General features: G+C 38.3%; 1 protein-coding gene across 1 annotated transcript; it reads left to right on the forward strand.

The window, feature by feature from the left end:
* The first annotated feature begins 179 nt into the window (after positions 1-179).
* On the forward strand, positions 180-27630 carry LYPLAL1 (lysophospholipase like 1). The gene is made up of 5 exons (XM_064446273.1): positions 180-320; positions 4316-4415; positions 14942-15111; positions 26678-26793; positions 27373-27630. The coding sequence occupies exons 1-5, from the start codon at positions 236-238 to the stop codon at positions 27610-27612; spliced, it is 711 nt and encodes a 236-aa protein (XP_064302343.1). The 5' UTR covers positions 180-235; the 3' UTR covers positions 27613-27630.
* The last annotated feature ends 92 nt before the right edge of the window (positions 27631-27722 follow it).

The following is a 27722-nucleotide window of genomic DNA, read 5'->3' on the forward strand; positions in this document are numbered from 1 at the left end:
TCTATAAATAGATTTTGGTGACGGGACATGGCGTTGAAAGTGAGAGCGCTTCTGTTTTGGGGCCGCAGGAGAGCGGGAGGTGGGCGAGAAAGGCCTGGGCCCGCCGGGCTCCCCGGCCCGGCGCCGGGGCACTACGGGCGGGCGGGGGCCGCCTCTGCGCCGGCGCGCTGGGCCGCGCTACCGGCAGGGCCGGGCCGGGAGGAGGAGGAGGAGGAGGAGGAGGAGAGCAGCGGGCATGGCGGCCCCCGCAGCGCTGCAGAGGAGCGTGGTGTCTCCCGCGGGCAGGCACACCGCCTCCCTCATCTTCCTGCACGGCTCAGGTGGCTGCTTTCCTCCCCCTTCTCTCCCCTGCTACCCCGCGGTAGGGCCGGGGCGCGGGGCGGGGGCTGGGTCGGCGTCGCTTCCCGCTAGGGACGAGCGCTGCGGTGGCGCCCGGGGGAGGCCGCCCTGCGCCCGCGGGGCCGGGACGGCTGCCGCCGCCTTGCCGCCGTCTCTCCCTGCGCGGCGGGGCCCTCCCGGGAGCGCGGGGGTGGTTTGAGGAGGGAGGTGGCGGCCCGGTGCTGCGTGAGGGGCCTGCGGAGCGCTGGGGAGCGAGGAGGGGGAGGAGGAGAAGGGGTGTGAGGTGTCCCCGGCCCTGCGGCTCCGGCCTCCCCGGGGCCGGCGAGGGGGAGCCGCCCTGGGCAAAGCCGTGTGCCTGTGCCAGTCCTGGGTTGCTTTGCCGCAAGAACAAACGCGTTCCGGAAAATATTATCTTAATTTGGCCACTCTGAGGTTAACCACGTGTGAAGGGTGATTTTAATCGTTAAAATGGCTCTCGGCGTTTTTAGGATCAGACTGAGAGTTTTGTTGTCACCTTTTAAAAAAACAGTGTTCATGGTCAGACTGACTTATCTCCGTTCAGAAGGGTCCCTGCCGTGTCCAAACTGGCTTCATGGCCACCATTTACAGAAGGAAGTTACCTGCATCAGTGACCAGCCTGAGGGCAGGAGGGGAGTGTCTGTTTTGTTTTTTTCTTGAAAGTTATGCCTAACCTGCTAAATAACAACAAAGTCCACATGACTTAAAAAAAATAATAGTAATTGTAGGTCTTTATTAGATCAAGGCTTTGGGAATCAATTCTCTTGAGCTGTCCCTGTGCATATGGCAACATGCTCGACTCTTTCAGTGTCTCTTAGTTTTGCTTTTACCTGATGCTTCTATTTAGTTTAACAAAGATGTGCGTACTTATTATATTAGTTTCATTTTTATAATCTAGTTTAATTTTACCTTTCTCAAAATTTGTGCGTTAAAGAATGAAAGTGAGAGTTTGTAAGAGATGTGTTCAGCCCTCTTATTAACAATAATGCTTTAATGACTGAGGAAATAATTTTCTCATGTTGGAGGAGTAAGGGAAGATTATGGTTAGAGGTTGATTCCACATGTGGTTAAAGTACTCTACAATTTTTTAATTTTTTATATGATTTCATTCATGTTTGCAATGGGGAAGTATAAGGGTGCTTTTATTTGGTTTTGTTTAGCAGTTTGGCAGAATAGAATTTAAAAGAGGAATAGCCACAGTGCTGTTGCTGTGGGCTGGCCTGGAAACCTGAATTGGTGCCTTCTGTACAGCGCTTGTGATGGAAAGCGGCAGTCAAATGGCATGAATTGTTATGTTCATAACACTTGCTCCAGACGGAGCATTTGCGGAGAATGTAAATGCAAAATGATATAGAAAAATTTTAGAAAATTCCCAGTACTGTACATCGAATTTAGGTAGAAGATCCATTTGGTAACTCAGCAGGGAAGGCAAATGGACATAACAAATGTATAATCATAGAATGGTTTGGGTTGGAAGGGACCTTTAGAGGTCATCTAGTCCAAACCCCCTGCAGTGAGCAGGGACATAATTTTTTACCCTTAGGTTTACAACTTTGCATTTTATAACATACACGTTACCTGTTGTTAAGTTTAAAGTTTGCACAGAAAGAAAGTTTGGAAATTCAAGTTATGTTTAAAAGGAACATAGCTCATATTTTACTTGAGGGGAGGAAGAAAGTATTGCTGCCTCAGTCTATTTCAGGTTTGGAAACAGACTCAAAATGTAATTGTCTGTGCATTGTTTGCTCTTTTTAGTGGTGTTCAAAAGCACATATAATGCTAAAACCTAATAACAGCTTGCAAGACCAACCTTTCAGAAGGTTGTTGAGTTTTCTTTGGTGTCACAGTCTTTCTCCCCTCTAAATACTGTTCTTACCAAATCAAAATGCATTGTCTCCGCATGCGAGCGCACACAGCAGTTGCAGAGCACCTGGACTGTGGGGACTCTTGACACACAGAAGGTCATAGTTAAATTTTCTTTTACTTAATGAGTTTTCTATGAACTTTTCATGGACCAACTAGCTTCGTTAACTGTAGATGTTTCTGCTGATCTTGGCAGAGATTAAGAAATGTGAGTGAATAATAAAAGATGTGTACTGCACCATTAAGGAGTTTGTAAGAGACCTAAGTCCCAGTTTGTAAGCAGTCAGATAGTTGCTTAGGTTGACCTACCTAAAGGTTGGTCCTGTGCAAGTATTTGCAAAGCCTAGGCTTTTGCTTTCTAATTGAAAAGAGTGTATAGAAAAAACAAATTCAAACCTCTTTAAGATATGTTGTTCATAAATTAGGTGACACCAACCATGAGGAAACCTTTCCATGTCAAGTGACATGTCTAAGAATCGGACGTGTATTTGGACTTCAACCAGAGCACATAAGCGAAGTGCTTGTGACAGTGTGTTCTGAAGCATCCTGTTGAAGATGTAACTTTGATTTTACTGTTTAACATAGCACAGAATAAGATTCTTGTCAGTTTTGCGACCCTATTGCTTATCTTTCACTTGGAGTATTTAGGTCAAATGTGGAGAACTTCATGGTTATGTCACTTGTGCTCAACAGGGAAAAAAAAATGCTGGGTTTGGATCCACTTGCCTTCTATATTTACACATACAATTAATGCATCTTCAGAATCAAAAAAGATCACTGAATTTTGTTTCAGTGCTAAAGGAAGAGCAAATCATCTTGCTTAGGGAATTATAATCATTATAACAGTTAACTTGATATATTAATGTGACATTGTTCACATGAACCCATGTAACATGGCAATAAGCCTGCCTTAGGGTAGCAGTATTTTTTATTATGTTTTGGCCATTTTATTGACAAGAATAGAGAAAGCTCTAAAGTCAAACTGACCAATCTGAGATAAAGTAATAGAGAACACTGTTAACTCAGATTAGCAGTTTGAGTTGATAATATGTGGTGGGAGCCTCGACTTCAAACAAGACTGAAGTTCTATGGCATGAGTGGCAGTAGTGAAATTCCAGCTTGCTGAATCTCCACCACATTTTTAGGTTGAACATTACTACGTGTTATATTAGTGCCTACTGTAAACCATATTGCTTGATGGGCCTGTTTTCTCAGGCTTGAAGCATTGTTCATCTCTTATTGGAGACTTGTGTGTGCATGCTGTTCAGAGAGGTGACGGTGAACTTAGAGTTGAAGATACCAGTGACAGGAAGACAGGCTCTAGAAACTGACTGGTGTATATGTGTATATTTGTTTGAAAGGAACACATGCCATCTGCATAAGAATTCATACTGTATATCTGTTTGTAGGGGTCTTGTAGGGGTTTTGGTTATAGGCTGAGTTGATAAGACTAGGAAAAAGTGCATTGAGAGTCAGATCTCAACTAGCTTTCGTACAGAACTGTGGGGTTAAGGTTTTTGAGGAGCATGCCAGATATTTTAACATAAAGTCATCTCTTGAGCACTTTTACAAAACATTTGGGAGTGTTTGATACTTCCCCTAAAGCCTATGTGTAATATTAGCATAGTTAAATGTGAATATCTGGTTTATTGCTCTTGACTAAGTTTTAATATAAAATTATGTAGTAAAAGTAATTAACTTTTCTAAGAGGAGCAGCACAAATTTTATTTTACTTTTTAAGATGTTCATCAGTGTTTGTTTTCTGTATTTGCTGCTAACAGCAAATAAGGTAAGTTGCAAGTAAGAGGTAAGGCTTCGTGCCTGATTAGGAGGTACTTAATCTATTGGATGTAGTAAAGTATTTCTTAAACTTAGGCTGTGGGACCTCTTAAGTAGTCTCTTTCTAGGAAGTTTTGAGTCCATCTTCATTGGAAAGGGGGCTGAGGTTATTCTACAAAGTTCCTTATTAGCATTTTGGAGGATTAAGTTAATGATTTAGAGGTTAGCTCTATCTGGTGTAAATATATTTGACATTGTATAGTTTTCTTTCTAAATGCACAGAATAATTCTTGTTGTACTCTTCTGTGTGACACAGGTGATACTGGCCAAGGAGCAAGAACATGGATAAAACAAATCTTAAATCAAGACATGGCTTTCCAACATATAAAAGTAATTTACCCAACAGCTCCTGCCAGGTATTCTTTAATATATTTTAACGGTAGGATTAAATTACTCTATTCCAGTAGTGTAAAATATGCTTGTGAATATTGGTATAGACTGTCATAACACTTCCTTCTTCTTTCTCATGTATATAGTTTTTGGCAAAACTGGAGCTCAAGAATACATTGCTGCTCAGGGACTGTGATTTTAAGTGGTTAAGACTCTAAATGGATAAGACTTCACAGAAGTCACAGTCTCTAACTCAAATTCAGGTACTGTCTTTGTAGTAGCGTTCCATCTCCTTGATAGAAATAGAAGAAGGTACTTCAATGTGTGTTGTAATGGCATTGTAGAGCCATGTTTGGATCACAATCCTACCTTTTATTAACTCTCATAAATTAACCAAGAAAATATTTTGTTGTATTTAATGTCACGTTTCACTTCCGAAGGTTGTTGGTCTTTTTGGCAAGTAGGATGTGAAAGATCTTCAGCTGCTGGAGAAAGGACTAGGAATTTGAAATTACACATTTCTTCTAGTTTGAATCCTGACCCAACTGTTTCAAAGAGAATTGAGTTCAACATTCACTGTAGGTGTGAATCTCATTATTAAATGACACTGTGTTAGTGGTAGACTGGAAATACAGATAAAAATATATACTCCTAGGAATTTGAAAGTCAATGAGGTCAAACTTCAAGGCTAAAAGTTGGACCTCTACCTCTGTATTTTATCTATCTGAAGGCATGGCCTTACACTTCAGAGATGTTTAATTTTTCTTAATGTGAATTCCTTTTTAAGGTGTCTGTGGCTCTAAGTTAGGAAAACGCTTCCTCAAAAAGTAATGGGGCTTAAGTTTCTTTCTGAATTTGTGCGTAAGTGTGGATGAATGCTGAAAGGAAAAGGAAATTGTGACATTCTACACGCACTTTCGAGGTACAGAGGTTTGAAAGTCAGAAGAAATTTTCTTGGAGGCTATAAACAAGTATAATAGCAGATTTTGTCTGGCACTCACTAATACATGAAAAAAACCTTTACTTAACCATGTATTTTTATGATCTACTTAGGCAGGAAAAGCAATTGAGAGATTGCAGTGTGAATGTACTCACTGTGTTACAGAAAAATCAAGCCCATGAGTGGAAATCTTTGAAGCAGTGTGTTCTGGGCTAGCAGGTAGTGAATATTATTTTCTGTAAATTATGTGCTCGTTACTTCATTGATGACATGCAAAAGCGGTGCTGGAATTATCAGTGCCACATCACACATACTGATGGGCTCCATTTCTTCCCTATAAACACAGCAGGTACTGAAGAAATGCAGGAGGCTTTGTTTCCCTGTGCAACAATCTTTCTTCACATGCTCCATGCAGCCAGAGCACCTCGGACTATATCTGTTAGGCCAATGATTCACTTTTCCGTCCTGCTGCACTGTTGGGGTCCCATCCTTTTCTGATTTGTGTTGGTTTCTCTGGATAGCTACAGATGTAAACTATGTATAAATAATTAACCAGCAAGATCTCCTGACTCAAATGTGTGGCGATTATGGGGAATTTGTTTTTGTCTTAAGACTTTGGATTTCAGTACTCTAGTAAACAGATGGGAAGAGAGTGTGTAGTAATTAAAAGATGTGAATAGTTAATTCTACTCTCTTTAAGTCGAGGTTACTTACCTTCTCTTGAGCAGTTAGAGGTCATGCGTGAGTTGAATCAGAAGTGGTTTTTAGCAAAACTGAAAAGTTGTATATTCAAAGAATAAAAAATACCCATGCTGTTTGTCTTTGACTGGTAATGTGAAGTACGCTTGGGAATATTAGCATACAGCCCTCTGTTGCTGATAAGCACTGTTAGCTGACATAGTGAAATAAAACAGATGCCCTTAAGACCAATAATGTTTGCCACTGTTTGCAGCAATGCTGAAGTGAAGCATGTGAAGATATTTCAGTTTCAACCAATAACACATAACAGAGGCCTTTACAGACCCATTTCATTCTGTTCTGGTATTCAAGTCCAAAACGCACTATGCTTTCTGAAACATTTGTAAAGGTTGCTCTCCTTTCTTCCACAGAAAGGAAAACCAAGGCCTAGAACATCCAAACTTGAATGGCAGGCATTATGATAATTACATATGCATTAGGTTCTTGAATATATGGTCTGATTTAATGTGCATATGTATGTTTTGTTAAGGATTCCAAATGCTTCTGGCACCAACAGGGGAATTCAGCATCCTTGAAAATGAGACCTATAGGTAGACAGTTACAGGTGTGCAGATATGTTGAAGAAAGTTCTGATGCAGCCTTTGATCATGTAGAGACAGAGCAATATGCTGGTGGAAAGCTATGCTGATGTGAGTGAGAGTCTGTGTGGGTGGCACAACCTGCCACTGCACTGTCAATTATAGCAGCAGATTGTAGAGCTTGCCAGCAGGTTTTTACACTGATGATGAAATCAAAGAAAAGCTTGAAGTTAGGCAAGACCATACTAGGATTGCTTGGCTAATATGCTTTTCTGGCAAAATACTGTTAATGTGGATGTAGTTCATGCTCTATAAACTCCTGTCTTTTCCAGCATGACTTACCACATAGACATTCAACACTCTGAGTCAAAGTAGTTATGCCAGGAAAAGCAGGTTTGATAATACAACTGCAATGCTAGAGGCTTTGGCAGGATAAACTGCAGGTCAGGAATACCTCTTTGTGTTTTTGTTGGATATAATTCTGCTGATAGATCTATAGACTTGGCTTTATGCATTCTTCACCTCTATTAGTGTTCTGAGAAGCAGTGGAATTCACCTTTTTTCAACAAAATATTCAATATTTTTTTTCTTTGTGGGAGCGGATGGCATTTATGTTTACATTTTGTTTAGATTTTATCCATGGCACTGAAACATAGTACTTCTCATTTACTACAACATCAGAGGTTCAGACATGTTTTGATTGAAGAATCAATATGTTTGAAAATATTTTGGAAAACCAGCTCAGCATATAATTTAGAAGAATTCTAAAACATGCTCTCTGGCTTCATTAGCATTGATTTCAGCAAACACTAGAGAGGATACTTCCATTTTGTGGGTAAAAGGAAGAGAATGTTACTGAACTACATTTTATATAACTGTTTTTGATTATTCTCTATAGGTCTCTGTAAAAAGTTACACTTTTTTAAAGACTTACTTTTCTTTAATAATTTTTATAATGTGCAGTGTCTGTATAGAGAAAAATCAGCCAGATACCCCCTGGACAGGTAATGTGTCTGCAGCATTTTCTCACACTTATTCCCCGTCACTTTTGAGAGTCCTGTGAGTCTCGTTTGTTGCCTGAGCGCAAACACCAGAATGTTAGGTAGTGCAATTTACTATTAAGAAAACCCCAAAATTTCTAAGCAAAATGCTTATGGTAAAAAGCATGCTTAGACAAAAAATGGAAAAATATGTGGATTTGAAGTCTCAGTGTGATGTAGTGAGAGTAGCAGCACCTGAATTTGGAATAAGTTTGGAATTTAATGTGTGCAGCTGGGGCATGCAGATTTTGCTGTACAAATGAAAGTTTTTAGGCATTGCTTAGAGAAGTTTTGTTTTTGTCTCTGTAATGTAGGCAACTGTAATACTTAAAAATGAGTGGAGACCTTGTTTTAATAGGTTGTTCTTTTAACTTTATCTAGCTTTCTTTCAAGATCTGTGCTTCTGTACATAGATTAAACTTGTTAAACACAACAGGATTCTATTTCCTCTCCCTGTAATACTGATGTATATCTTCAATTAAAAAAAAGAAGCTCAAATTGTAGCCCTAGCAGCTGATGCAATCCCTAAAGCCACGTCTACAGTAATAGTTTTAAAGGAAAGGGTTTCCTTTTTCCCTTTTTATTTGGGTCAGGATGGCTGCAGCTTTAAATACTGTTTCAGCTGCTACAACTGTGACTTAAACATTAGGTTTCTATTGAGTTTCTAAATCAGAGTTGAATACCACCCAATTTAACCTTTTTTTTTTTTTAATAGAAAGTGATAGTTTAAATTGGCGTTGCAGGAGCTAACGTGGTAAAGTTAAAACCATTTAGGCTCCACTTGTTTTAATAAGTATACCTTACCTTCTGTAATCCCCTTAAAAAAATCTAGGTCAAAGATTCTTTGCCTTGTCTAGCATTCCATTCTGACAGCCCTTCTCTTTTGCAAGTCGGAAAGTAAACTATAAATATTTCTTGGGCTATCTTGTGGATCTTTTTGATATTCACCCAATGTACCTTTCTGTGGCCAGTACATCTCTATGCACAATTTGTTGTGTGGGATTTTTTCTTCCCACATTTTTCCCTGATTTCCCTTGTCTCTAAATATGTGCCTGGTAACTACTGCTCAGCATTATGTGGCCTGGTACTCCATCCTTTCACCTAAGTTCACATCTTTGCTCGGCTCATGGGTGGAAATGAGTTTCATCTCATCGTAGTCCCCATTTGGCTATATCGCAAAACCACCAGACAGTTTGGCACCATTCAGCTGCATTGGCAGTCTCTACTTGTGAGAGGCCTAGGACTGGAAAAGCAGCAGGGGTACTGCAGGTCAGACTTGAGATGGATTGGCAGAGCTGCGTAGGGGAGCATGCACGGTACCTATCATACTATGTTTGGCTCAAGCAAATGTTATTAATCCTTCACTTTTGTAGGCTCTAATCTCATTCATAAACTTAACACAAAGAAGCCGTTTTAGAGGTGGAAGTTTGATGGACAAATGGAAGGGGTTATGGCTGGTATCATGGGATGGTTCTTTCATCTCCTTCTGTAAGTAGAAATTTGACATATTCTGCACAATAATGATGGAAGCATGCTTGGATAAATTTAATATTTTCCTTTTATTTCTCCTCTTGGATTAGGTGAGGATACGCATATCTACGCTATGCTATCTATGGCTACACATACATGTATTGCTTACATCATACACTAAATATCATGTGGAACACTTGTCAGAGATACTTTAGTCATGCTTTGGGAAAACAAAGTAGAACATGATGGCAGTAATCTTTGATTTCCAATCCCTTTAACTACGTGATGCTTTTAGACATCCTTCCTCTTGTTTCTTTTCTCTCAACTGTTTTCCAATACAGAAGAGTTGGAAACACTGGTTTTTATGTGGCCTCTGCAGCAAGCAGTTGTGGGGTCTGTGCCATTCTGTGCTCTTGCTTTACAGTCTTTTCAGGGGGGTGTCTGTGCTTAGCTAGTGATATTCATCCATCCTCAGTGTTGTTTGCCACCAGCTTGTGAAAGATGCAACCCTGAATTGAAGAGTGTCTTTCAAACCCTGTAAAGGAGAACTGATTGAGGTTGGACCCTGCTTTGCCTCTTGCCACTTTGTTTCAATGAATTCATAAAGCAGCAACTATTAGCTGGTTGCTGAGGAACTGGCAGTGTCTAGAAAAGGTCATTTATGGTCTTCTCAGTGCTAACATTATTGCTGTGTCTCTGACTAGTACAAATCTCCACAATTTATACCGCCACCAGCCCCCCAAAAAACCCATACCCCAAAAAGACCCCAACCAACCAATAGAAAGAAAGAAACAGAAGCAAACTCAGAATCTGACCTGCCGAGTTTTATGACAGCCTCTATTGAGGCTTCCTTTGTCTTCAATGAATAGGATTTGTCCTAAGTAACAAAAGCTGTCAACACAGTGTTTCTTTAGGTAACTGTTCTGTAGTGGCTCAGTTAGCTCTCATTTCAGGCAGTATACATCCAGAACAACTCTATCAAAAGCATTTGCATGTGGTTGAGTGAACAGGCGCAGCCTGTTCTGTGGAACAGACAAAATATGCCTAGTGGAGATCACTCTTCCCTTGCCTTTTTTTGTTGTTGTTCCAAGTTTAAGCTGTTTGAATTTCTGATACATCTTATGCTGCGTTAGCACACCACAAAGCTTCATTGTTAAGATGTGTTGAACCCCAGATTTAACATAAGGTACACTTTGGACTAGAGCTTTGAATTAGACCTCTGATTTGAATAGGTAGATTCTCTGTCTTCCCTTCATCCCTTTTCTTTTAAAATTCACTTTCTGCTTCAAGCAGACAGTGGGAATTAAAAAGCAGAATTATGAGCCAGATTTTATATTGCGGTGTGCTAGTATCAGCAGTGAGTTTATGCTAGCAGAGAATTTGGGACTGGGGAGTAACTTTGCTTTCATTGGAAAAACCTGCCATCAGCTTTAAGAGAGTCAAGACTTGCTTCTAGAACTCAAGCAGTCTGGCAGTGTGCTCTGTAGATTTTCTTGAAGGGATGCATAGAGTTCCAAAAGACAACATTACAATGTCTCTTGCAACTCCGTGACTCTTAACTGAGAGGAGGTGGGTTTGGGAAGGAAGCAAAAGAGAGGATTTAAAAAATTATGATCTTTCTCTTTCTTTCTTTGAATCTTGAAGCCTAACTTCAGTATAAATTACCAGTTCTGTCTGACATCTCCGGAAGTTCTGTCTGGAACTTCAAGAAAGCTGTAAGCCAGCACCAGTGGTCTGGGTTTTATGTGACTGCATCAGCAGGGTGATTGTAGCACTGAGTGTGAAGGCAGTTGTACAACCGTGCATCAGGAGAGAGTTGGGGGAACATTTACTAGTTATTGACGTGCTGTCTGCTACTCTTATGTTTCTTATTTAAAGCATCTAGTAGTGCTGGCTTGTCTTTTAACTTAAAATGCTGGTCAGGGACAGTGATTTATTTGATAACGAACAAAAACACCTGTAGTTTTATGTGAATTGCTATGCTAATAGCACCATTTTGGAGATAAGATTTGGCATGTTTTTAGATCTGAATTTGGACCTTGTAATTCAGTTGCGCTCCACTTCTGTTAACTTAAGATAATTTCAAACTGTTTAGCACAATTCTAAACGTGATATAAGAAGTCCAAGAGTGTATAATTCATGCTCCAGGAAGATGGAAAAAGGTGGTGTTACTGCTTCCTGCTTTTATAATATTTTCATCCTTAGAACATTACTGACATTATCTAACCTGTCTTCAGTTTGTCAAAACTTGAATGATCTGCATTACTTTGAAACTTTGCAGTGAAATCAACAGTGAAATTTACTTCTTTCTGAATACACATTTAAAAGATTGAAAGGATGATAAATACTTAGAGATATTACAGGATTTCCTGTAATATATTTCTATTATAATAGATACATATTATATATTTCCTTTTAAGACATTCAATTATTAGGTGTTGTAGGATCTTGAAACTGCAGTCTCATGCAAGAGATGTATGTGTTAGAAAACAATTGTAGATCAATGCACACCCTTAAAAAATAAGACCTATAAAGTAATTGGAAAACATGGTCTGGAGTGATGTTAGGATGTTGGGAAGCATTATAAAGACTCTCTTTCTCAGGGTGACTGCAGTTTCTTAAATGCTGTTTGATATGAGCCATGTCTCTTTTATGTCATCCTTCTTCCTTATTTTTAAATGTTAAGAGTTAGTTCAATCTGTAGGGAATGGTGTTTCAAATGTCCACTAAAAATGGGTACAAGTTCTTGGTTCTTGTTTTCTTATATGGATTTGAACACTTTTGTTTTGCTTGCTCTGGAGCACACAAAACACACATCCCCTTTAAAACTAAATAAATAACAACAACAACAAAAACACCACCACAACTTGGGTCTATATATTTTCATTCTCGGTTTCAACAGCATGCGTTTCAGACACATGGAGCTTTATTTTTAGTATCATTTTAAAAAAGAAATTGAGGCACAGATGAAAAGAAATCATCGGGACTAAAGTTATGAGTTTCGATTAAACTTAGGAGAGCAAAAAATCCGAACTTAAAGCTGACCATTTGGTCTGACGCTGTCCTTAACTGACCATGCTGATCTTTCCAGATGAGTTTTCACTCCACTCTATATTTCTTTGGTTTTGTGTATTTCAGTCCAGCCTCTCATGTCACTGTAATGTAGGGATTTTTTTATTATTTTTTACTTTTGTGGTTTAATTGTATGAAAAAATTTTGTTCTGTATTCTTGGAGCTGTACAGATGGTTCCATGCCAAACATATTTGTTTACCGTGGTAATGTCTGAGTTGTAGTGTGCCAGCTAATAAAGGATTTTATTTAAGGAACAAGGTGAATGACTAAAACAGATGTGCCAGTTGGGTGAACCATTAAAAGAATCTTACTTCTCAGCTTTATGTAAAGGTTATTTTTAATGCATTTCTGAAGAATCAAGAATGATTGCAAGGACGGTTTTGAGACAGCTGAAAGCATCTTGTCTGTTTGCTTGAGGGTATCTTCCTGTGGGCTTAAGACACATTAGTCTTTAATCTGTTTTACTGAAGAATTTGCAAAGACCGCAGGTAAACATCCTGAGTTTCAATGTCTGATCAAGTATTCTAATCTCATAATGGATTTTGTCCTGTTTGTAAATTGTTTGATTCTGTCTTTCAGTTGTGGGGAAACACGTTTAATATTTCTGTAATGTGTATTTCTGTAATATAATACATATTTGTATCTTAATTCCATGGAAATACTGGGTCAACCTGCTGTAATAATACGAAAAACCTTACACGTCTTTTCTCACACAAATATAAGGTACTTTGGTTTTACTAGAAAATTAAGCACTCTGGGTGCTAAGTATTTGAACCAGGACTGATGTAAAAGTCGTTGAGAGAGAAGCTAAAACCATGAATTAAATGCTCTTTGCCCAAGCACTTAGTCTGTTGTACATCACACCATCCAAGTGACTTCCAGAAACTCCACTGATTCTGCTGTTGGTGGTATTGTTGACTGGAATGTCTTCTCTTAGAAATTGCCTTTTGTGAATTAGAGATCTGTAATCTTGTTTCTCTGGTGTTGATCAATTCGTTTGGGAAGAATCCTGAAGACAGTGGTAATACTAAAGAGAAGTTTAAAAATAAAACAAATCAAACAAACCACAACAACAAAAACCAAAACAAACAAAAAGCAAAAGCATTTTAGTAACCATTTTTAACTGTAGCTTTACCTTGTTGGGTATACAAAATATTTCACCTGATTTTCCTTTAATTTAGGAGTTATCTTTTTTCTGATAGACAAGTAAGGGCTAACTTGAAAAAAAATATAGTAATTTGCTAATTCTGGTGCTTAAGTATATGGTTTGTTTTGAGGGTCTACTTAAGGTGCACGCTGTACTAAATGTGACACATACTTGTATGCCATTTTGAATAACAGTAGATTGTTGTGGGTTTTAGGTACTTGTTCCTGAAGCTGTGCTCAAAAAGATGAAACAGTGTAGTCTGTCTGTACCTATCTGTTGGTGTTTGTTGCCTCTTTCTTTGTATTTGGCTCACCAGCTTTTAAGTCATGAACTTTATTTCACGTTCATGGCACTGGGCAGAAAAGAAAAATCTGTGTTCTTTCATTTTTGACTTGTGTGACTGAGTAATGCAAATACTAGACTGCGTCTTGTATGCTAGTACTACTGGCAGTATTTCTGGTTCAGAAATAGCCATTTACATATGTGAAGCCTCTCTGGTATTAATAAAGGCAGAATTTGTTCTTTCATTAAGAATAATTGAAATAGTGGCTCTCTCATTTTGTTAGTTGTGTGTTTGTTTAATCCTACTACTGAAAAAAATCCATAGAGAGCACAGAAGTCAGTGTTAGCATTTGCAGTGGGTTCCCATCCACACAAATTTATCAAAGGCTGGCTGTTTGTAGGCAATGATTGTAATCTGATCTGAGCTCATCTGAGCTTAAGTAAAAATGAAAAATGTGCCCCCGATTAAACATTGCAATTAAGGATTTTGAGATGAAGCATCTATCTCAAAGCAGTACAGTTGGTATGGAATTGTAGAGCCATTGCAAGGCAATTAGATCACCTTTCTTTGGATTTCAGGGCTCCATTTATCTTCTTTATTTAAAAACAAAGAAAAGGCTGCTTTGAATTGTAGCTTCCTTGATTATCTGAGTTTTGGGCAGCATAATAAAGCACTTAAAACTAATCTGACACACAGTATTATGGGGGAAAGTATCATTATGTCTCTAATTTGTGTCTGTGAACCAATCCAGTAAAGAGCATGGCATTTCTTTCACTTATTTTTATAAAGTACCTGCCCCATTAAGGTGGGGATGGCTGTTTTTTTAAGAAAAAGGAAAATTGACATGAGGAAAAATTTTTTTGTGAATACCTAGAGGTTCATGATACCTATTTCCTGTCAATTCTGACAAGAATACGATGACTGAATCCCATAAAGTTAGCCTCTGCCAAGCTGCCTTGTTTAGCAGTTACTTCAGTTTGTCCTGTTCCAAGGTGCATTTCAACCCTAACTTTATTTAGGATTGAGAACCTTTTCACAAGTTTAGAATTTAAATGTTTGGCTGACCTGATCAACCTTGACATTGAACTGACCGAAATTTGCATTTTATACAGCTTGCAAATGCTGTCTTCGTTCTTGAAGGACAGTGTTTCAAATGCAAGGAAATGCAATGTGACTGGATGTGAATTGAGTTAGACCCAAAAAAGGTTCCTTCTCTCCTTTGCTGGAGAAAAACTGAATTGTTTTTGTTTATCAGGTATACTGAAGGGTTTTGATTTTTATGCTTGGTTAATCATTTGTTTTCTTTCCTTCCGTCACTCCAGGCCATATACACCTATGAAAGGAGCCTTTTCCACTGTGTGGTTTGACAGGTATAAGATCTCTAATGATTGTCCAGAACACATTGAAAGTATTGATTCTATGTGCCGGGGACTTACAGACTTGATCAACGATGAGATTAAAAATGGCATTGCAAAGAATAGAATACTAATAGGTAAGAAAGGCTTATTTTTAATGTGTTTATTTTTATGATTTGTAATTGTTAAGAGATCATCTGCTTTGAATTTACTCCATTCTGAAAGCTCATGAGAATGCCTTGCAACTGCTGAACAGCTGGTTCAGCAGCCAGTCCTCAGGAATATTGAATCATTATTTAAACCTGTATCAGGTGGGGAATGTGGCTAACTGCAAGCAGTGTCCTCAAAAATATAACTTAAAACTGGTGTTCTTTTTTTTTTTGTGAATAGTTATGTGTAATCGTTATTTAAAATACAGGGTGGGCAGTGATTTACTTTAAAAAGTACATATTTTTACTATTTCCTTTTAGTACTTTTCAAGGAATGAAAGGCATACTTTCCCAAAATGACTTGTATTTTGGAGAGTGGAGATGTAGCATATAAATAATCATGAGCTTTTCCTCACTGCTCTAGTCATTTTGAATTACTTCATGGGGAAAAAATTTGCATGTTACCCATCACTAAAGATTAACACTCGATAACAAATGAAGTATTAGCTGTCATAGTTCATATATGTCTATCTTCCTGTCCCTCTTAATTTCCACATATTTTAAGTAACTTTCACAGTACTTCTGTGAAACAGATAGTAGGATTTTGAGGCACAGGAGTTGAGGGAATGGAGTAGACTGTGTCAGAGAGGGAATGAGAATTCACGAGTCCTTGGCTCCCTGTCTCATCCCTAGACCACAAACTATTTCAGGTTGGGGAAAAAACTCTTAATGTGGGAACTTATAAATTTATGGCCAACTGAGTCATGCCATCAAAATCCTGCGTGGTAGAGCCACTACCATTCAGCCTACATGTTTTCTTGGTCCAGTCCCATGTTGCTCTTTGAAGGCCTCTGTTTACTTTCCCTTTCTGGCTCATTGCCCTGGCTGCAGAACACATTGTTTTGGATGGCTGTCAGCACAGTCTCTTTGATCTGTCTTTCCTGTGTTATACCTGCTGGCTTGGAAACAGCTGAAGAAGGCAGGTGCTTTTCTGTAGGGTGAGCTGGGAGATATTCTGTGTACAGATACAACTTGCTACTAGGCTTTTTTCCTTTCTCTTTAGCCTTCAAAATTAGATCTAGTGAGACTGTGGAGTATGAAAGTTGTCTTACAAGTCAAAAGCAGTGTAAGAAAGTTGGTATGCACTGGTTGTTTCAGCCCATAGATTCTTTGGAAGTCCCCGTCTCTGTATTTGCATTCCTCATCTGTAAATCAGAAATAATTATACTGATTTCCTCATTCTGAAAGCTTTGATTTCAGGCTTTTAGAGTAAGGCACTGTTTCTTTGCCTTGTGTCAGAGACCACATGCATACATTCTCACAGTTGAATCTAATATTTGTGTAGCAAACAAAATAAGGCAGCCCTCAAGTAAGTCTATCCAAGGTGCAGAAGGGGACCCCTATAGATGCATAAGAAATTTGCTAGTGGAAAATTGTCACTTGTGGCAGCACAAGTTTAAGTGTTCTTCCATGAGGACTTGGTGCCTTCTTTGTGCTGGTTTTGATGATTAACCAGCATGTGATGCAGTGGAGAATGAAGCTTGAAGAGCCTATAAAGTTTCTGTGCATAAAGGTTGGGTTTAGTAATAGTCTGAGTTAGCCTAATGTGACATTCTTAGTTGTTTGAGATGCGACTTTGTGCAAATAATTGCCCCTCTTCTGGCATTGTCTCTTACAGGAAATCAGAAGTTCTGTAAAGGCACCTGGCAGCTTTACAGCTTTTTGATCAAAAGAGTATGAGTCCAAGGTTTGGTTATGAAGATACAGTCAGTATGTCTGCACCAAACTGTAGCCTCAATTGGAAAAGTAGAAATGGGTGTCCTGAAATTTTTCCAAGTAAGGGAAAGATTGGTGTGTAGGAGATAATTTGCTGGTCTATTTGCTTAGAATGTTGAACTGAATCATAGAATCGTTAAGGTTTGAAACGACCTCTAGGATCAAGTCCAGCTGTTAACCCAACACTACCATGTCTCCTAAACCATGCCCTGAAGTGCCACATCTACACGTTTTTTGAACACCTCCAGGGACGATGACTCTACCACCTTGCTGGTCAGCCTGTTCCAATGCCTGGCCACTCTTTCAGTGAAGATATTTTTCCTAATATCCAATCTAAACCTCCCCTGGTGCAACCTAAGGTCATTTCCTCTCATTCTATCACTAGTAACTTGGGAGAAGAGACCAACATCCACCTCACTATAACCTCCTTTCAGGTAGTTGTAGATGTCATGTCATATCTTATTAGACTTCTCTTTGAAAAAGTCAGGAAAATCTGTCTGGTACAAAAAGAGGTACCAGCTTGAGGTAACAATCGGGGAACAGACAATGGATTTGTGAGTGCTGGTGCAGTAGGGTTGGAGGAAGCAGCCTTCTTGAAAAGAAGGGAAAGGCTATTAGAGAAGAGGAGACCATGGTGAAACGTTGCTATGAATATTTCCCCAGTGCATTCAGTGACATGGTATCGTGTTGAAGATCTGTAATGGGAATACTTATACATATCTTATATAGAAAATAGAAACAAAATAGTTGAGAGAAGAGGCTGGAGGACTTAGGATTTTGTGAAGAGCAGTGAGGGCCTTTTCAGGTGGGTCACAGAAGCCAAGGGAACAGAGCAGTTGCACGAGGAGGGAGTTACGTGGAATGAGATGGTTGTTAAAGAGTTAAGGAGAACTGGGTTGTGTGACTGTCTATTTTGTAATGAGTGGGAGTTTTAATGAGTGGAAAGAAAACAAAATGAGTATGAGGAGGGTAACAAGATTGAAGGTTATGGTTTTATATGGAATAGTGGACTAGAAATTACAGGCTGAGGATGAGTGTCAGATATTGTTAGATGAGGGTGAGCAAGGTGTTAGGCAAGCAGGAAGGTGGGTAGCTGCTGACAGCTCAGAGGTGTGGGATAAGAAGGCAAGATCTGAGGGAGCACTGTGCAAAGGAGAGCAAGTGGGAGGAGAGGGGGAGCAGGAGCAGGCTCTTAAGCAGTGGAAAAGAGAAGCGTGATGTTCTGGGGGATGATTCTCCTGGAGCCATTCAAACTTTCCACAAGGCTCAAGATTGTGGTACAGTAAGATCACTTGTTCTGAAAGAAATTATAGCCTGTGCTGTTTGCTTCAGTAGCACAGTTAGCCACTTGTGGATTTCAAGAGGTGCTTATAGGGCAGGTCTCTAAAGCTGGGGGTGGAGTCCAGGTTATGCCAGCCCACTCCTTGTTTTCTATATCAAGAAAAATATTGGTGCAGCCTTGTTTTTAACAGCTGCTCTATGAATCTACTTCTGAAGAATTAAATTACTTAATCCACTGGAGGTAAATAAAGTCATCTTTGAAACCTCCATATCAGTTTGGTGTAACAACCAGCACACAGTAGTACATAGCTCATCTACCCATTCTTATTTCCTGACAGTTTTGTTAATTGCTTTCCTACTAATACAGAAGTCTTTTAAAGGAAGTAGACTTATGGCTCATTGAGGTTTATTTCCCCTGACATTGAGGGAGGAAGGAAGGAAAGGAGAGTGATGGCAATATATAATTATTTGAATAATATATCATCCCTAGAATTTGATAGTGGAAGTCATTTTTTATACAAACATTCCTGTTGAGTTACTCTTGCTGGTCTTCCTGGCTAAAACTCTTCTTGCAAATAATCCTGTAAGTAGGTTTATATTGACTTCAGAGATAAGAGGATGATAAAATTAGTCAAATTCTGAAATTTTGAGCTTTGATGGTATCCCTTCTTAAAAACTGCATGTATTCCTGCTTTATAAATGCCTGAATTCATTGCTAAATTAGCTAAACAAGCAAATAATCACAGTTTGAAATGTGGGACAATAATTTATTTTTCTATTTAAAGCTGAGTTGATTTTTCAGGTGGTGGTGGTTTTGTTTTGTTTTCTTGTGTTCATTTGGGTTGGTTTATTTGTTTTTAACAATAACCATAGTGATAGCGCACTATAGTTATTTTACAACCCTGCTTAGGTGGAAATTGTCAGAGATTTCAACAATCTTATTAAAGAATATGTTAGAAGCTCTTGAAAGAAACAGCCACCTCACATTTGGAGCATTCTGATAGTGCTCCCTTTAGACAACTACACTTCAGTGAAAGGCAGTCTTTTTGTTCTCTTTTTGTGTTCTTAATTTAGTGCTACTTTCCTACTTTTACAGGTCACTTTTTGTGTAGGGCAGAAATGCTTATCCAAGTGTGCTGGTCTCTGCCACCTGTAGTCACTTGTACAAGCAGCCAGTGAAAATAAACTTTCCATAACAGCCCTGTAGATTTGAGTGTATGCCAAAAAACACATGCATGATTCCTGACCCCTTGTGCTGTTAACAATAACACAAGACACACAACCACTTTTTGTTTACTGCTCGACTTCTTACATAGCTACTGAACCATGGTGGATGTAACATGAAAGCTCTTGTAAATATTAGCATTTCCATCTCTCTCAGTGTGTGTGAGAATGGGATGGGGAGGGAACATCTTAGCTTTGACATCCCAGAGAAAGAGGATTCTGTAAATATGGGAAGATAAAATCAACAATAAATCATTAAAAAATTGGGCAAACTTAACTTCACCTACAGTCTTGGTATTTTGTGTCTTTTGCTTCTAAGCCTTTTGCTGTCACTCATCCTATATTATATCTTCTGTCTTTTTTAGGAAAATGTCTTTTCATTTCGAGGCACTTACTACCTTGCTCTCACAGAGTAAATTCATGGTTTTATATTGCCATTTGTCACTGCAATTCAAGTGAGGTTTCTCTTTCTGTACCACCCATTACATGGCTTTGTGGTTTATCTAAATTATGCCTATGAGATGCTGGGCTCAAAGCAGTACTGTTAGTCCATCTCCCCCATAAACCCAGCAAACATTTCATTAATTTTCAGTGCATCAGTGTAAATTTGCATTGCATTTGTACTTCAGGGAAAGTGTTTGCTCCTCTTGTTTGTTTGCACCTGAACTGGCCATTTACGTTTCTTTTGGATCTCTACTACTGTTTTTACTTCCTGATGTAAACATTAAAAAGACATTAACAAATGAGTGTTTCCGTTTCCTTCATAAATAATTCAATAGGAGGTATAAATGCTAATAATTTTAACCAGAGAGTAGGATCCACCACTTGGCACTTTGTTTCCCAGCTCTTGATGGTATCCTTATTAATGATCTAGAAACAAGGGTCTTTTGAAAGGTGACATGTTCTCAGTTTCGATCTGCAGGGTGAATGGCAGGCTTAGTAAATGATAGTGAAGAGTAGGAATAAATAAGGCTTACAGCAGTAAAACCAAATGTAATTCAGTCATGATATTGTCATCACACATTATCAGCAGACAATGGCTTTGGGAAAGAAAGAATTATAAAGTGAATCAAGTTCTGATCCTTTCAGCCTTAGTAGAAACTCTGTTGAAAACAGGCTTACTCATCTTTAATAAATACCTGAATTCAGTGGAAAATTAAAAAGATGGATGAGCTTCTAGAATGCTTGAGAGTCACATGTAGACGTGCCACAGGGTGCATGCTAACCTGTACTTCCTTCACAGTCATATCTACAGTATCATAGAAGAATGAGACCCAACAACATCTGCTAATCCATCTTCATGTGTCAGTGCAAGTTCAGCTCTATTTAGGCAAATCCTTACCATTGCTTTTATGACTTGTTCTAAAAAGATCTCCATTACAGAAGGTTCACAGCTTTCCAAGGCAACCTGTTCCTGTGCTTCACTGCTCTTTGCTTCAGAGAGCCTATTTTCTAGTTTTTTCTGTGATTCAGTTAAAAAGTCATGAATACCATGAGCATAAAGAATATATTCTCTTTCTTTTTCCATGTTGTGTAGTTATGATGACTGTAAAAATGACAGGTAAATGTTGTAGCAGGGCTGTGCTGTCATCCTCGGAAACAACCAAGCAAACACACTAGGTAAATAAAGCAAGCCATAGATTTGGTAGAGCAACATCTTAGTAAAAATTGCTTTGAGACTTTTCATTGCTTTTATTTTTCTTCTAGTGCGAAGAAGTATCATTCCTTAGGTACATGTGTTGGGTTCCTCTCTACTGCCTGTTTCAATTGAAAATAAAACCATAACTGGTTCTGGTTTTCCTGCGAGTTGATACACTAGAAACTATGGTATACTTGTTTTTACAAGAAAGCGGTAAAACTTTTAACACTTATATGCATTTCAAAATGTGTTTTGGGGAGTGAGAAAGTTGGATAGCAAATAGATACATGTTCCTCACAAGTGGAAGTGATTGAACCAGTCAAGGGAAGTTGCCTTTGTTCTTGTAAAGACCCTCAGTTACCGAGTAACAAACAGAATAAAAAGGCTATCAAAGGTGGAAACCATTCATTGCAGTTCTGCTAGTGTGTTTAGTTAAGTTTCATTAATAGGTTAAAAGGAGAAAATGGCTGCTGTGAGGAAACTCACTTGAGACAAAGTAGATGTTTAAGCACTTACTAGGAGCAGTGTTCAGGGAGTTCTGTGGAGAAGGGAATTTGCTGTTCCACTGGCATTTGTACACTTTGGTGATATTCATATATGAACACTGTTAAAAGTGTATAATACTTCCATTCACAGATGAAAAAGGAAGGTCAAAACAAAGTCAGCTTCTTTACAGATGGTGTGTAGAACAAGGTTTTGCTGTACTATTAATACAAGGTAAATCACAGAAAGTCCCTAGAGAGAGCGGAAAGTAAACTGAAATGTAGCTTTAGGGAAAAAAATCCTGATAAAAAACTCATTAAAGTTAACTCTGAGTTGAAATATCTAAAGAAAGGAGAAACTGTGAATGAAAAATGCTGGGAGAATGGAAAGAAAATGAGGCAAGAGTATGTAATGTATTGTGATGATAAGAGAACGGGCAAAGACAGCTGCTGACTGTACTTGTGTAGCCTTATACAACAGAAGAGTATTTGTCTTTCCTTGCACTGTGCTGGTACAGGCACTGTATGCTATAGCATTCATCTCTTGCCACTTTATTACCAAAGCTGTACTGACAAATTTGAAGAAATACAGGGAAGATGAACAACTACTATAGAGAATCTAATGAAGAAATACTGCTTAAAATAAAAAACCCAAACCCACCCCTACCCCAAATTCTGAATCTTTATCTCATCAAAGCCTGGGCTTAGCTTCTCCTCTTCCTCTTTTGATCCTGTGCTGTAATGAAGCAGTTTCTACCTCTGCTGCTCAAATGCGTTTGAGAAGAGCTCAAAGTCTTCCTCTGCAAGGAGCAGAAGATCTATACTCAATGCAGATGGCAGAATTCATGCACTGAATGTGATTAATAACTAAAATTTGTTTCCTATGCTGGGATTTCTATGTGGAAGACAGCTTTGATCACATTTTAAAACTATATTGGAAGGACTGAAAAAGTGATCTGGTTTGTTTCCTAAGTCCAAAGTCATTATCTGTAACAAATTGACTAAAGCGTTTTACAGTCAGATCTATACGACTCAGGAAGAAATAAACAGTGTCAAACCTGTGTTTCTTAGAGGTGTTTTTTCTGTAAAGAAGAATGAAAACCTAAAAACTCAGGAATAGGTCATTGCAGTCACTAAAGTGGAGCATGGGGAGAAGGCAGAGTTTTTTAGCATTCTCTCATGTATACAGGACACGAGAGAGACTAAATAAACAAACCTTTGTGCTACATAAAAGTTAGTGATTTTCTGAGATACAAATCCAAACATTGTTAGAACAAATACAAAGAAATTAATAAAGCTGAAGTTTGACAGTAGGTAAATATTTGATTTCCTGAACTTGATATAAAGTTGAAGTGTCATCATTGACCAGATTATCATTTCAGACAGATACAAAAGAGGAGCAAATTAATGCAAATCAAGATCTTTAGCAGAAGCAAGCCAAGGTTTTATACAAACACTTTGATGTTTAAAAGGTGCCAAAGGCCATTTACAAGCTCTGGAAAGAAGGTTTTATCACTGAAAAATGGCAGCTGTGATGAGGGTTTCTATTTTATTCAAGCAGGAATAAATTACACATGAGAAATTCAGTCTATTCACTCTGTGTTATGTTGTCGTATGGCTGGGGTTACCTTGACATAGTTATAGATTATATTCCAGCAAAGAAGGCTTTGTTCTTAGTAAAGTATTGCATGAGAGTTTCCTTCTGATTCAGATTTGGAAGTGTGATGATCCTGTGATTTCAGCAAATCTTTCTCAACTAGCAAAGCAAGTTACAAGCAGCTTTCTTCTCACTGTGAAGGGGTATTGCCTAGAAATCAGCACTACAGAGGCAGGTTTGAGGTCATAAGTGTGTACTTGAGTGAAGTTTCTTTGCAGCTGAACGAAAAGTGCTTTACTTGCGTCTGTTTTGTATGTGCTTCCCTTTAGCCTGTGCAAAAACCTCCTTTGTCAGGTAGGAAAGTTAATGCAAATAGTTAGATGCTTTCCTGAACTGGTATCCTGAGCATTGTAGAGCAAACATTTTTTAACTTTTCTGCATTAATCACAGATCTCCTTAAAAATAGATATCGAAGAAAAATAGAAAACAAATGTGCTTTTTGTGGGAAACCTATTGGCAAATGAACTTCTGAACTTCTGTGCGCTTCTTTGTACTTCTTGGAAATAGATTGGTCTCAAGCGAAGGGCTTGCTATGTTCTGCCCATCTAAGGTTGAAATGTTGCTGTGTCATTTTTGATCTTGATTAATACTCATGACACAATCTGCTTAGCAATGCCTTGAGGTTTATGTATTCTTTATGCTGAGATCATTGGTGTACATAAGCGTACTTCTACTTTTGTGTTCTCTTTACGTTCTGTCACATCAGACATTGTTTTGTGTAATATCTGTTCCTGCCTCTTATTTTTCCTTAATCCAAATTTTAAATTCTTATAAAAGTTCTTGATTGAGCATGTATTATACATGTTATGTCAAATTTACACTTATACTGAAATACTTCCTGTAATTAAAAAAAAAATTGTCTCCAACTACAAATACTTATTCAAATTGTTGTTTCTGAAGCATTTACTATACGGAATTTACTCAGAGATTGTGGTGGTATCAAGTGATAAACTTCAGGTTTTCCCCTGGAAAACCAAAATCAAAGAACTAGTCCTTTGTGTTACATTTTCTCATAGTAGTATGAGCCACATAAAAGAACCATTACCTAATATTCTTCTAAACAGAAGGTGACTGCATTGTCAAAGACTGCTGGTGAGTAATTGCATATAATGTTGCCAAATTATGACTAACTGGGTACAAAATTTTAGATTAAATCATTTACAAACTCGTAATGAGTTTTCAATGCAGCTCTTTCTCCTGTATTCTAAAATACTTTAAATGGACTTTATTTTATATGTGGACAAAGTACATCTGTGTTTATTTGTAAGCAAATGCAAAATGGTCTCTTCGAGTATAAGTGCTGCTTCCTGGGTTTGGAGATCACAGCAATATTCAGAATGATCAAAAGGAAATAAAGTAAATGATCAGATTCCACAAAAGAGAATAAAGGAAACTTCATCACAATATGTTGTTGTTTACATGTAACTTTGCATGGCTGTTGTATTTTATAAAACAGTGATGCAGATGAAAGGCTTGCAGTAGTATTTTCAATATTTTTATTTTTTGTGAAGACAAGTTTATTCAAAATTTCAGGTGATGTGGCCTGTGTGAGTTTTAAAGGTGTGCTCTGAACTTCTTCACCCACATTTATTCCTACTTCTCCTCAACTGCCTTTGTTTCTGAATTGCCACTGGGCACTTAGACATACTACATTTGACTTTGAACTGGTTAAAGATTGATTTGTAGGGTAAATAGCAGGTCCTGGCTTTATTTACCAAAGATAATACCCTGATATTAGCCCTCTGGGTGCATAGCTAGGGGATCCCAAGTGTATCTCCTAGTTTGAGGATACAGCTCACCTAATTCAGTTAAGGACTGTGTTTGAAAAAGGAAAGCAAGACTCCAGTCTTCCACGCTGTGTGGTCTTGCTCTTAATCATGAAGATCCAAGTACTGTAAGTTAGGAACCTGCAGTTACTGCTTTCGGCCATAATAATTTCTTAAGACTACAAGGTGACAGGAGGTAGAAAGAAGAAGCAGAAATTCAGTAGAAATTCTGATCAGAAATTCATCAGAAATCAAAAAAATAATGTTTTGGAGAAAGAAGGAAAGAAAAAAAAAACACTTTGTGTCTGGGTTAGTCTAATGTTTTCAGGAACATTGCTTACACAAATCCAGCCAAATCTTTCAGCCATAATATGAGATGGAGTGTGAGCTAGAAGGGTCTCAGACCTGCTGGGATTTGCAAATACACATGCCAGAGGAGGATTCCCCATTGGGAACAGTCTCACCATGACCCAACTAATATTTACAAAGTGCAGTCTTTTCTGCTTCTGAGCTTGTTGTGTATGCCAGAGATTTCCTGTGTGGTCCCAGGATCCAGTGAAGTACCAAAGTTGCAGGGGGTCATTGGGCTCCATTTCAGCACTTCCTGCCTGGGTTTTGTTTAGCATCCGTGTCAAACTCCTGCCTAGCACAGAAGTTAAGCCCAGAGGGCCCTTGCAGAAGAGCCCTTCCCGTTCTGGAGTCTTCATGTCAATCACTTCAAAAAGATAACAAGCTGAAATAGTTTGGTATTTTGTCTACTATTTTTGCATTTCTTCTTCAATCCCTAATTTCATGTGTCTTTTGTGAAAAGGTGTGGTTTCAGAATTTTGCAACTCATTAACACTAGTTAACTACCTGGTACAAACCAATTGTATCACTAGTACCCTGCATGCTAATGCATCTCTAAGTAGAGCTGCAGTCATAACCTTTCTGCTGTTTGCCATCTCTGTGCTAGAACAGATTTCTTCAGCCAGTCATCCTTCACCCTAGGCATTATCTGGATACAGTCACAATAATAGCCTATGCATGTGTCCTTTTGAAGTAACTTGGTAGTCTGGTTTTCTTTCCTAATGACTAAGCATTTGTCATGTAAAAATCATCCCTGAGGAATTAGCTTGCGTAAGGAATTAGTGCAGCTGAAGAGATATGGAACACAGAACGCCATTAATTCAGAAATCCTGTTAAAGCTCAGGTGGGGTATATTGCAATTTTTCCCTATTTATGTTGTATCCTAAGGTGTAACAACAAAAACCCTCAACCTCTATGTACTGGTCTAATGCGGTGAATGTTCACTGATTATGTACAGTAGTGATACAGATCTTTCATGTGTGAATGCTACTAGCCTAGGGGAGAAATAGGTTGAATAAAAAAGCAGTGAGAATTATCTGTTCATAGATTTCTGCTTTGTTAATGTCAGAAATAATATGGCCATGGTGTTCAACTACCTGGTAGGGACCATACACAAACAGCTTCTAAAGTAATGGAATTTGGGCTGATTTTTTAAATTATTTTTCTTTCTCAGTAATTAATCTTAAGCAGTTCTTTACATATCCAGCTTCTTAACTGAATCGTGGTTTGATTTAAGGTCATTGTAACCTTTATGTTACTCAAGATGTTTTTTGATTGCTTGTGTATAAAAGAAACAAGTCTGAAGGTAAAAATTAATTGGATGCTGGGTTGCAAAGACATACAGCAAAATCCAATCTTTGTTTCTTTTGTTGCATCCTAGGAGGCTTTTCGATGGGAGGTGGAATGGCAATGCATTTAGCATATAGGTTTCATCAAGATCTGGCAGGAGTCTTTGCTTTGTCTAGTTTTCTCAATAAAGATTCTGCTGTTTACCAGGTGAGTGTGTGGTAGATTTTACAGAAACACTGCTTAGTTAAATGAAAACCATAGTAATTAAAATTCAGTATAGCATGTTTATTCATCTGAGGCAATTGATTAATATTCTAAACTTATGACATTTCCTGGAAATAGATAAGCAGAGTATTAGGGAAGTGCAGCTTTAAAGCTGCCCTTACATGATGTTTTGTTGCTCTTTTTGCACAGGCAGTGCAATTATTTAAAGTGCTTTGCAAGTTGTCCTTAGTTGTTAGAGACTCCACATAAGTGTAACTATTCTTTGAAAACTTTGATTAATTATAATACTCATGGGCTCCATCTGCTGTCATGAATTTTTTCTATTTCACTTACTTGGAGAGGGATATAGATTTTAAAGTAAACCTTATCATTTGCAAAGAATTAGCACATTGGAATTTGAAGTGCAGTTATCTTCAGTATTTCTTTGCTGTTGTATAGTTCAATACAACCACTAAAACGCAGGTTAATAAATGAAATGCTATGTGAATTGTCACCATGTAATTGTAACTATTCTTTTAAAATTTTTAGTGAAGTGTCTGACAGTGTTTCTTCTCCATCTAGGCTTTGAAAAGAAATGAAAGTGTTCTTCCAGAATTATTTCAATGTCATGGAACTGCTGATGAACTAGTTCTCTACTCATGGGGTGAAGAGACCAACAAGATGTTAGAGTCACTGGGAGTACCAACATCACTTCATACTTTTCCAAACCTTAATCATGAGTTAAACAGAACTGAACTAGAAAAACTAAAAACCTGGATTGTAAAGAAATTACCTGTTGAAGCATCAAAGACAAACAAATAAAAGAAGATGCAGCTTTCATATACTTCCTGATTTTTATGGTTTTAAGATCATGCGTAGCATGTATATCGGTGTCCCGTATACATTATATAGGCTCAGCTTCAGGTTATATG

This window comes from Phalacrocorax carbo, chromosome 3, assembly GCF_963921805.1.
Source record: "Phalacrocorax carbo chromosome 3, bPhaCar2.1, whole genome shotgun sequence".
NCBI lineage: Eukaryota > Metazoa > Chordata > Aves > Suliformes > Phalacrocoracidae > Phalacrocorax > Phalacrocorax carbo.

Coding starts and splice junctions, on each gene's coding strand:
- LYPLAL1 (XM_064446273.1), top strand. CDS start 236: ATGGCGGCCCCCGCAGCGCTGCAGAGGAGCGTGGTGTCTCCCGCGGGC. Junction 15,112..26,677: donor AAAGAATAGAATACTAATAG/GTAAGAAAGGCT, acceptor GTTGCATCCTAG/GAGGCTTTTCGATGGGAGGT. Junction 26,794..27,372: donor AAGATTCTGCTGTTTACCAG/GTGAGTGTGTGG, acceptor TTCTCCATCTAG/GCTTTGAAAAGAAATGAAAG.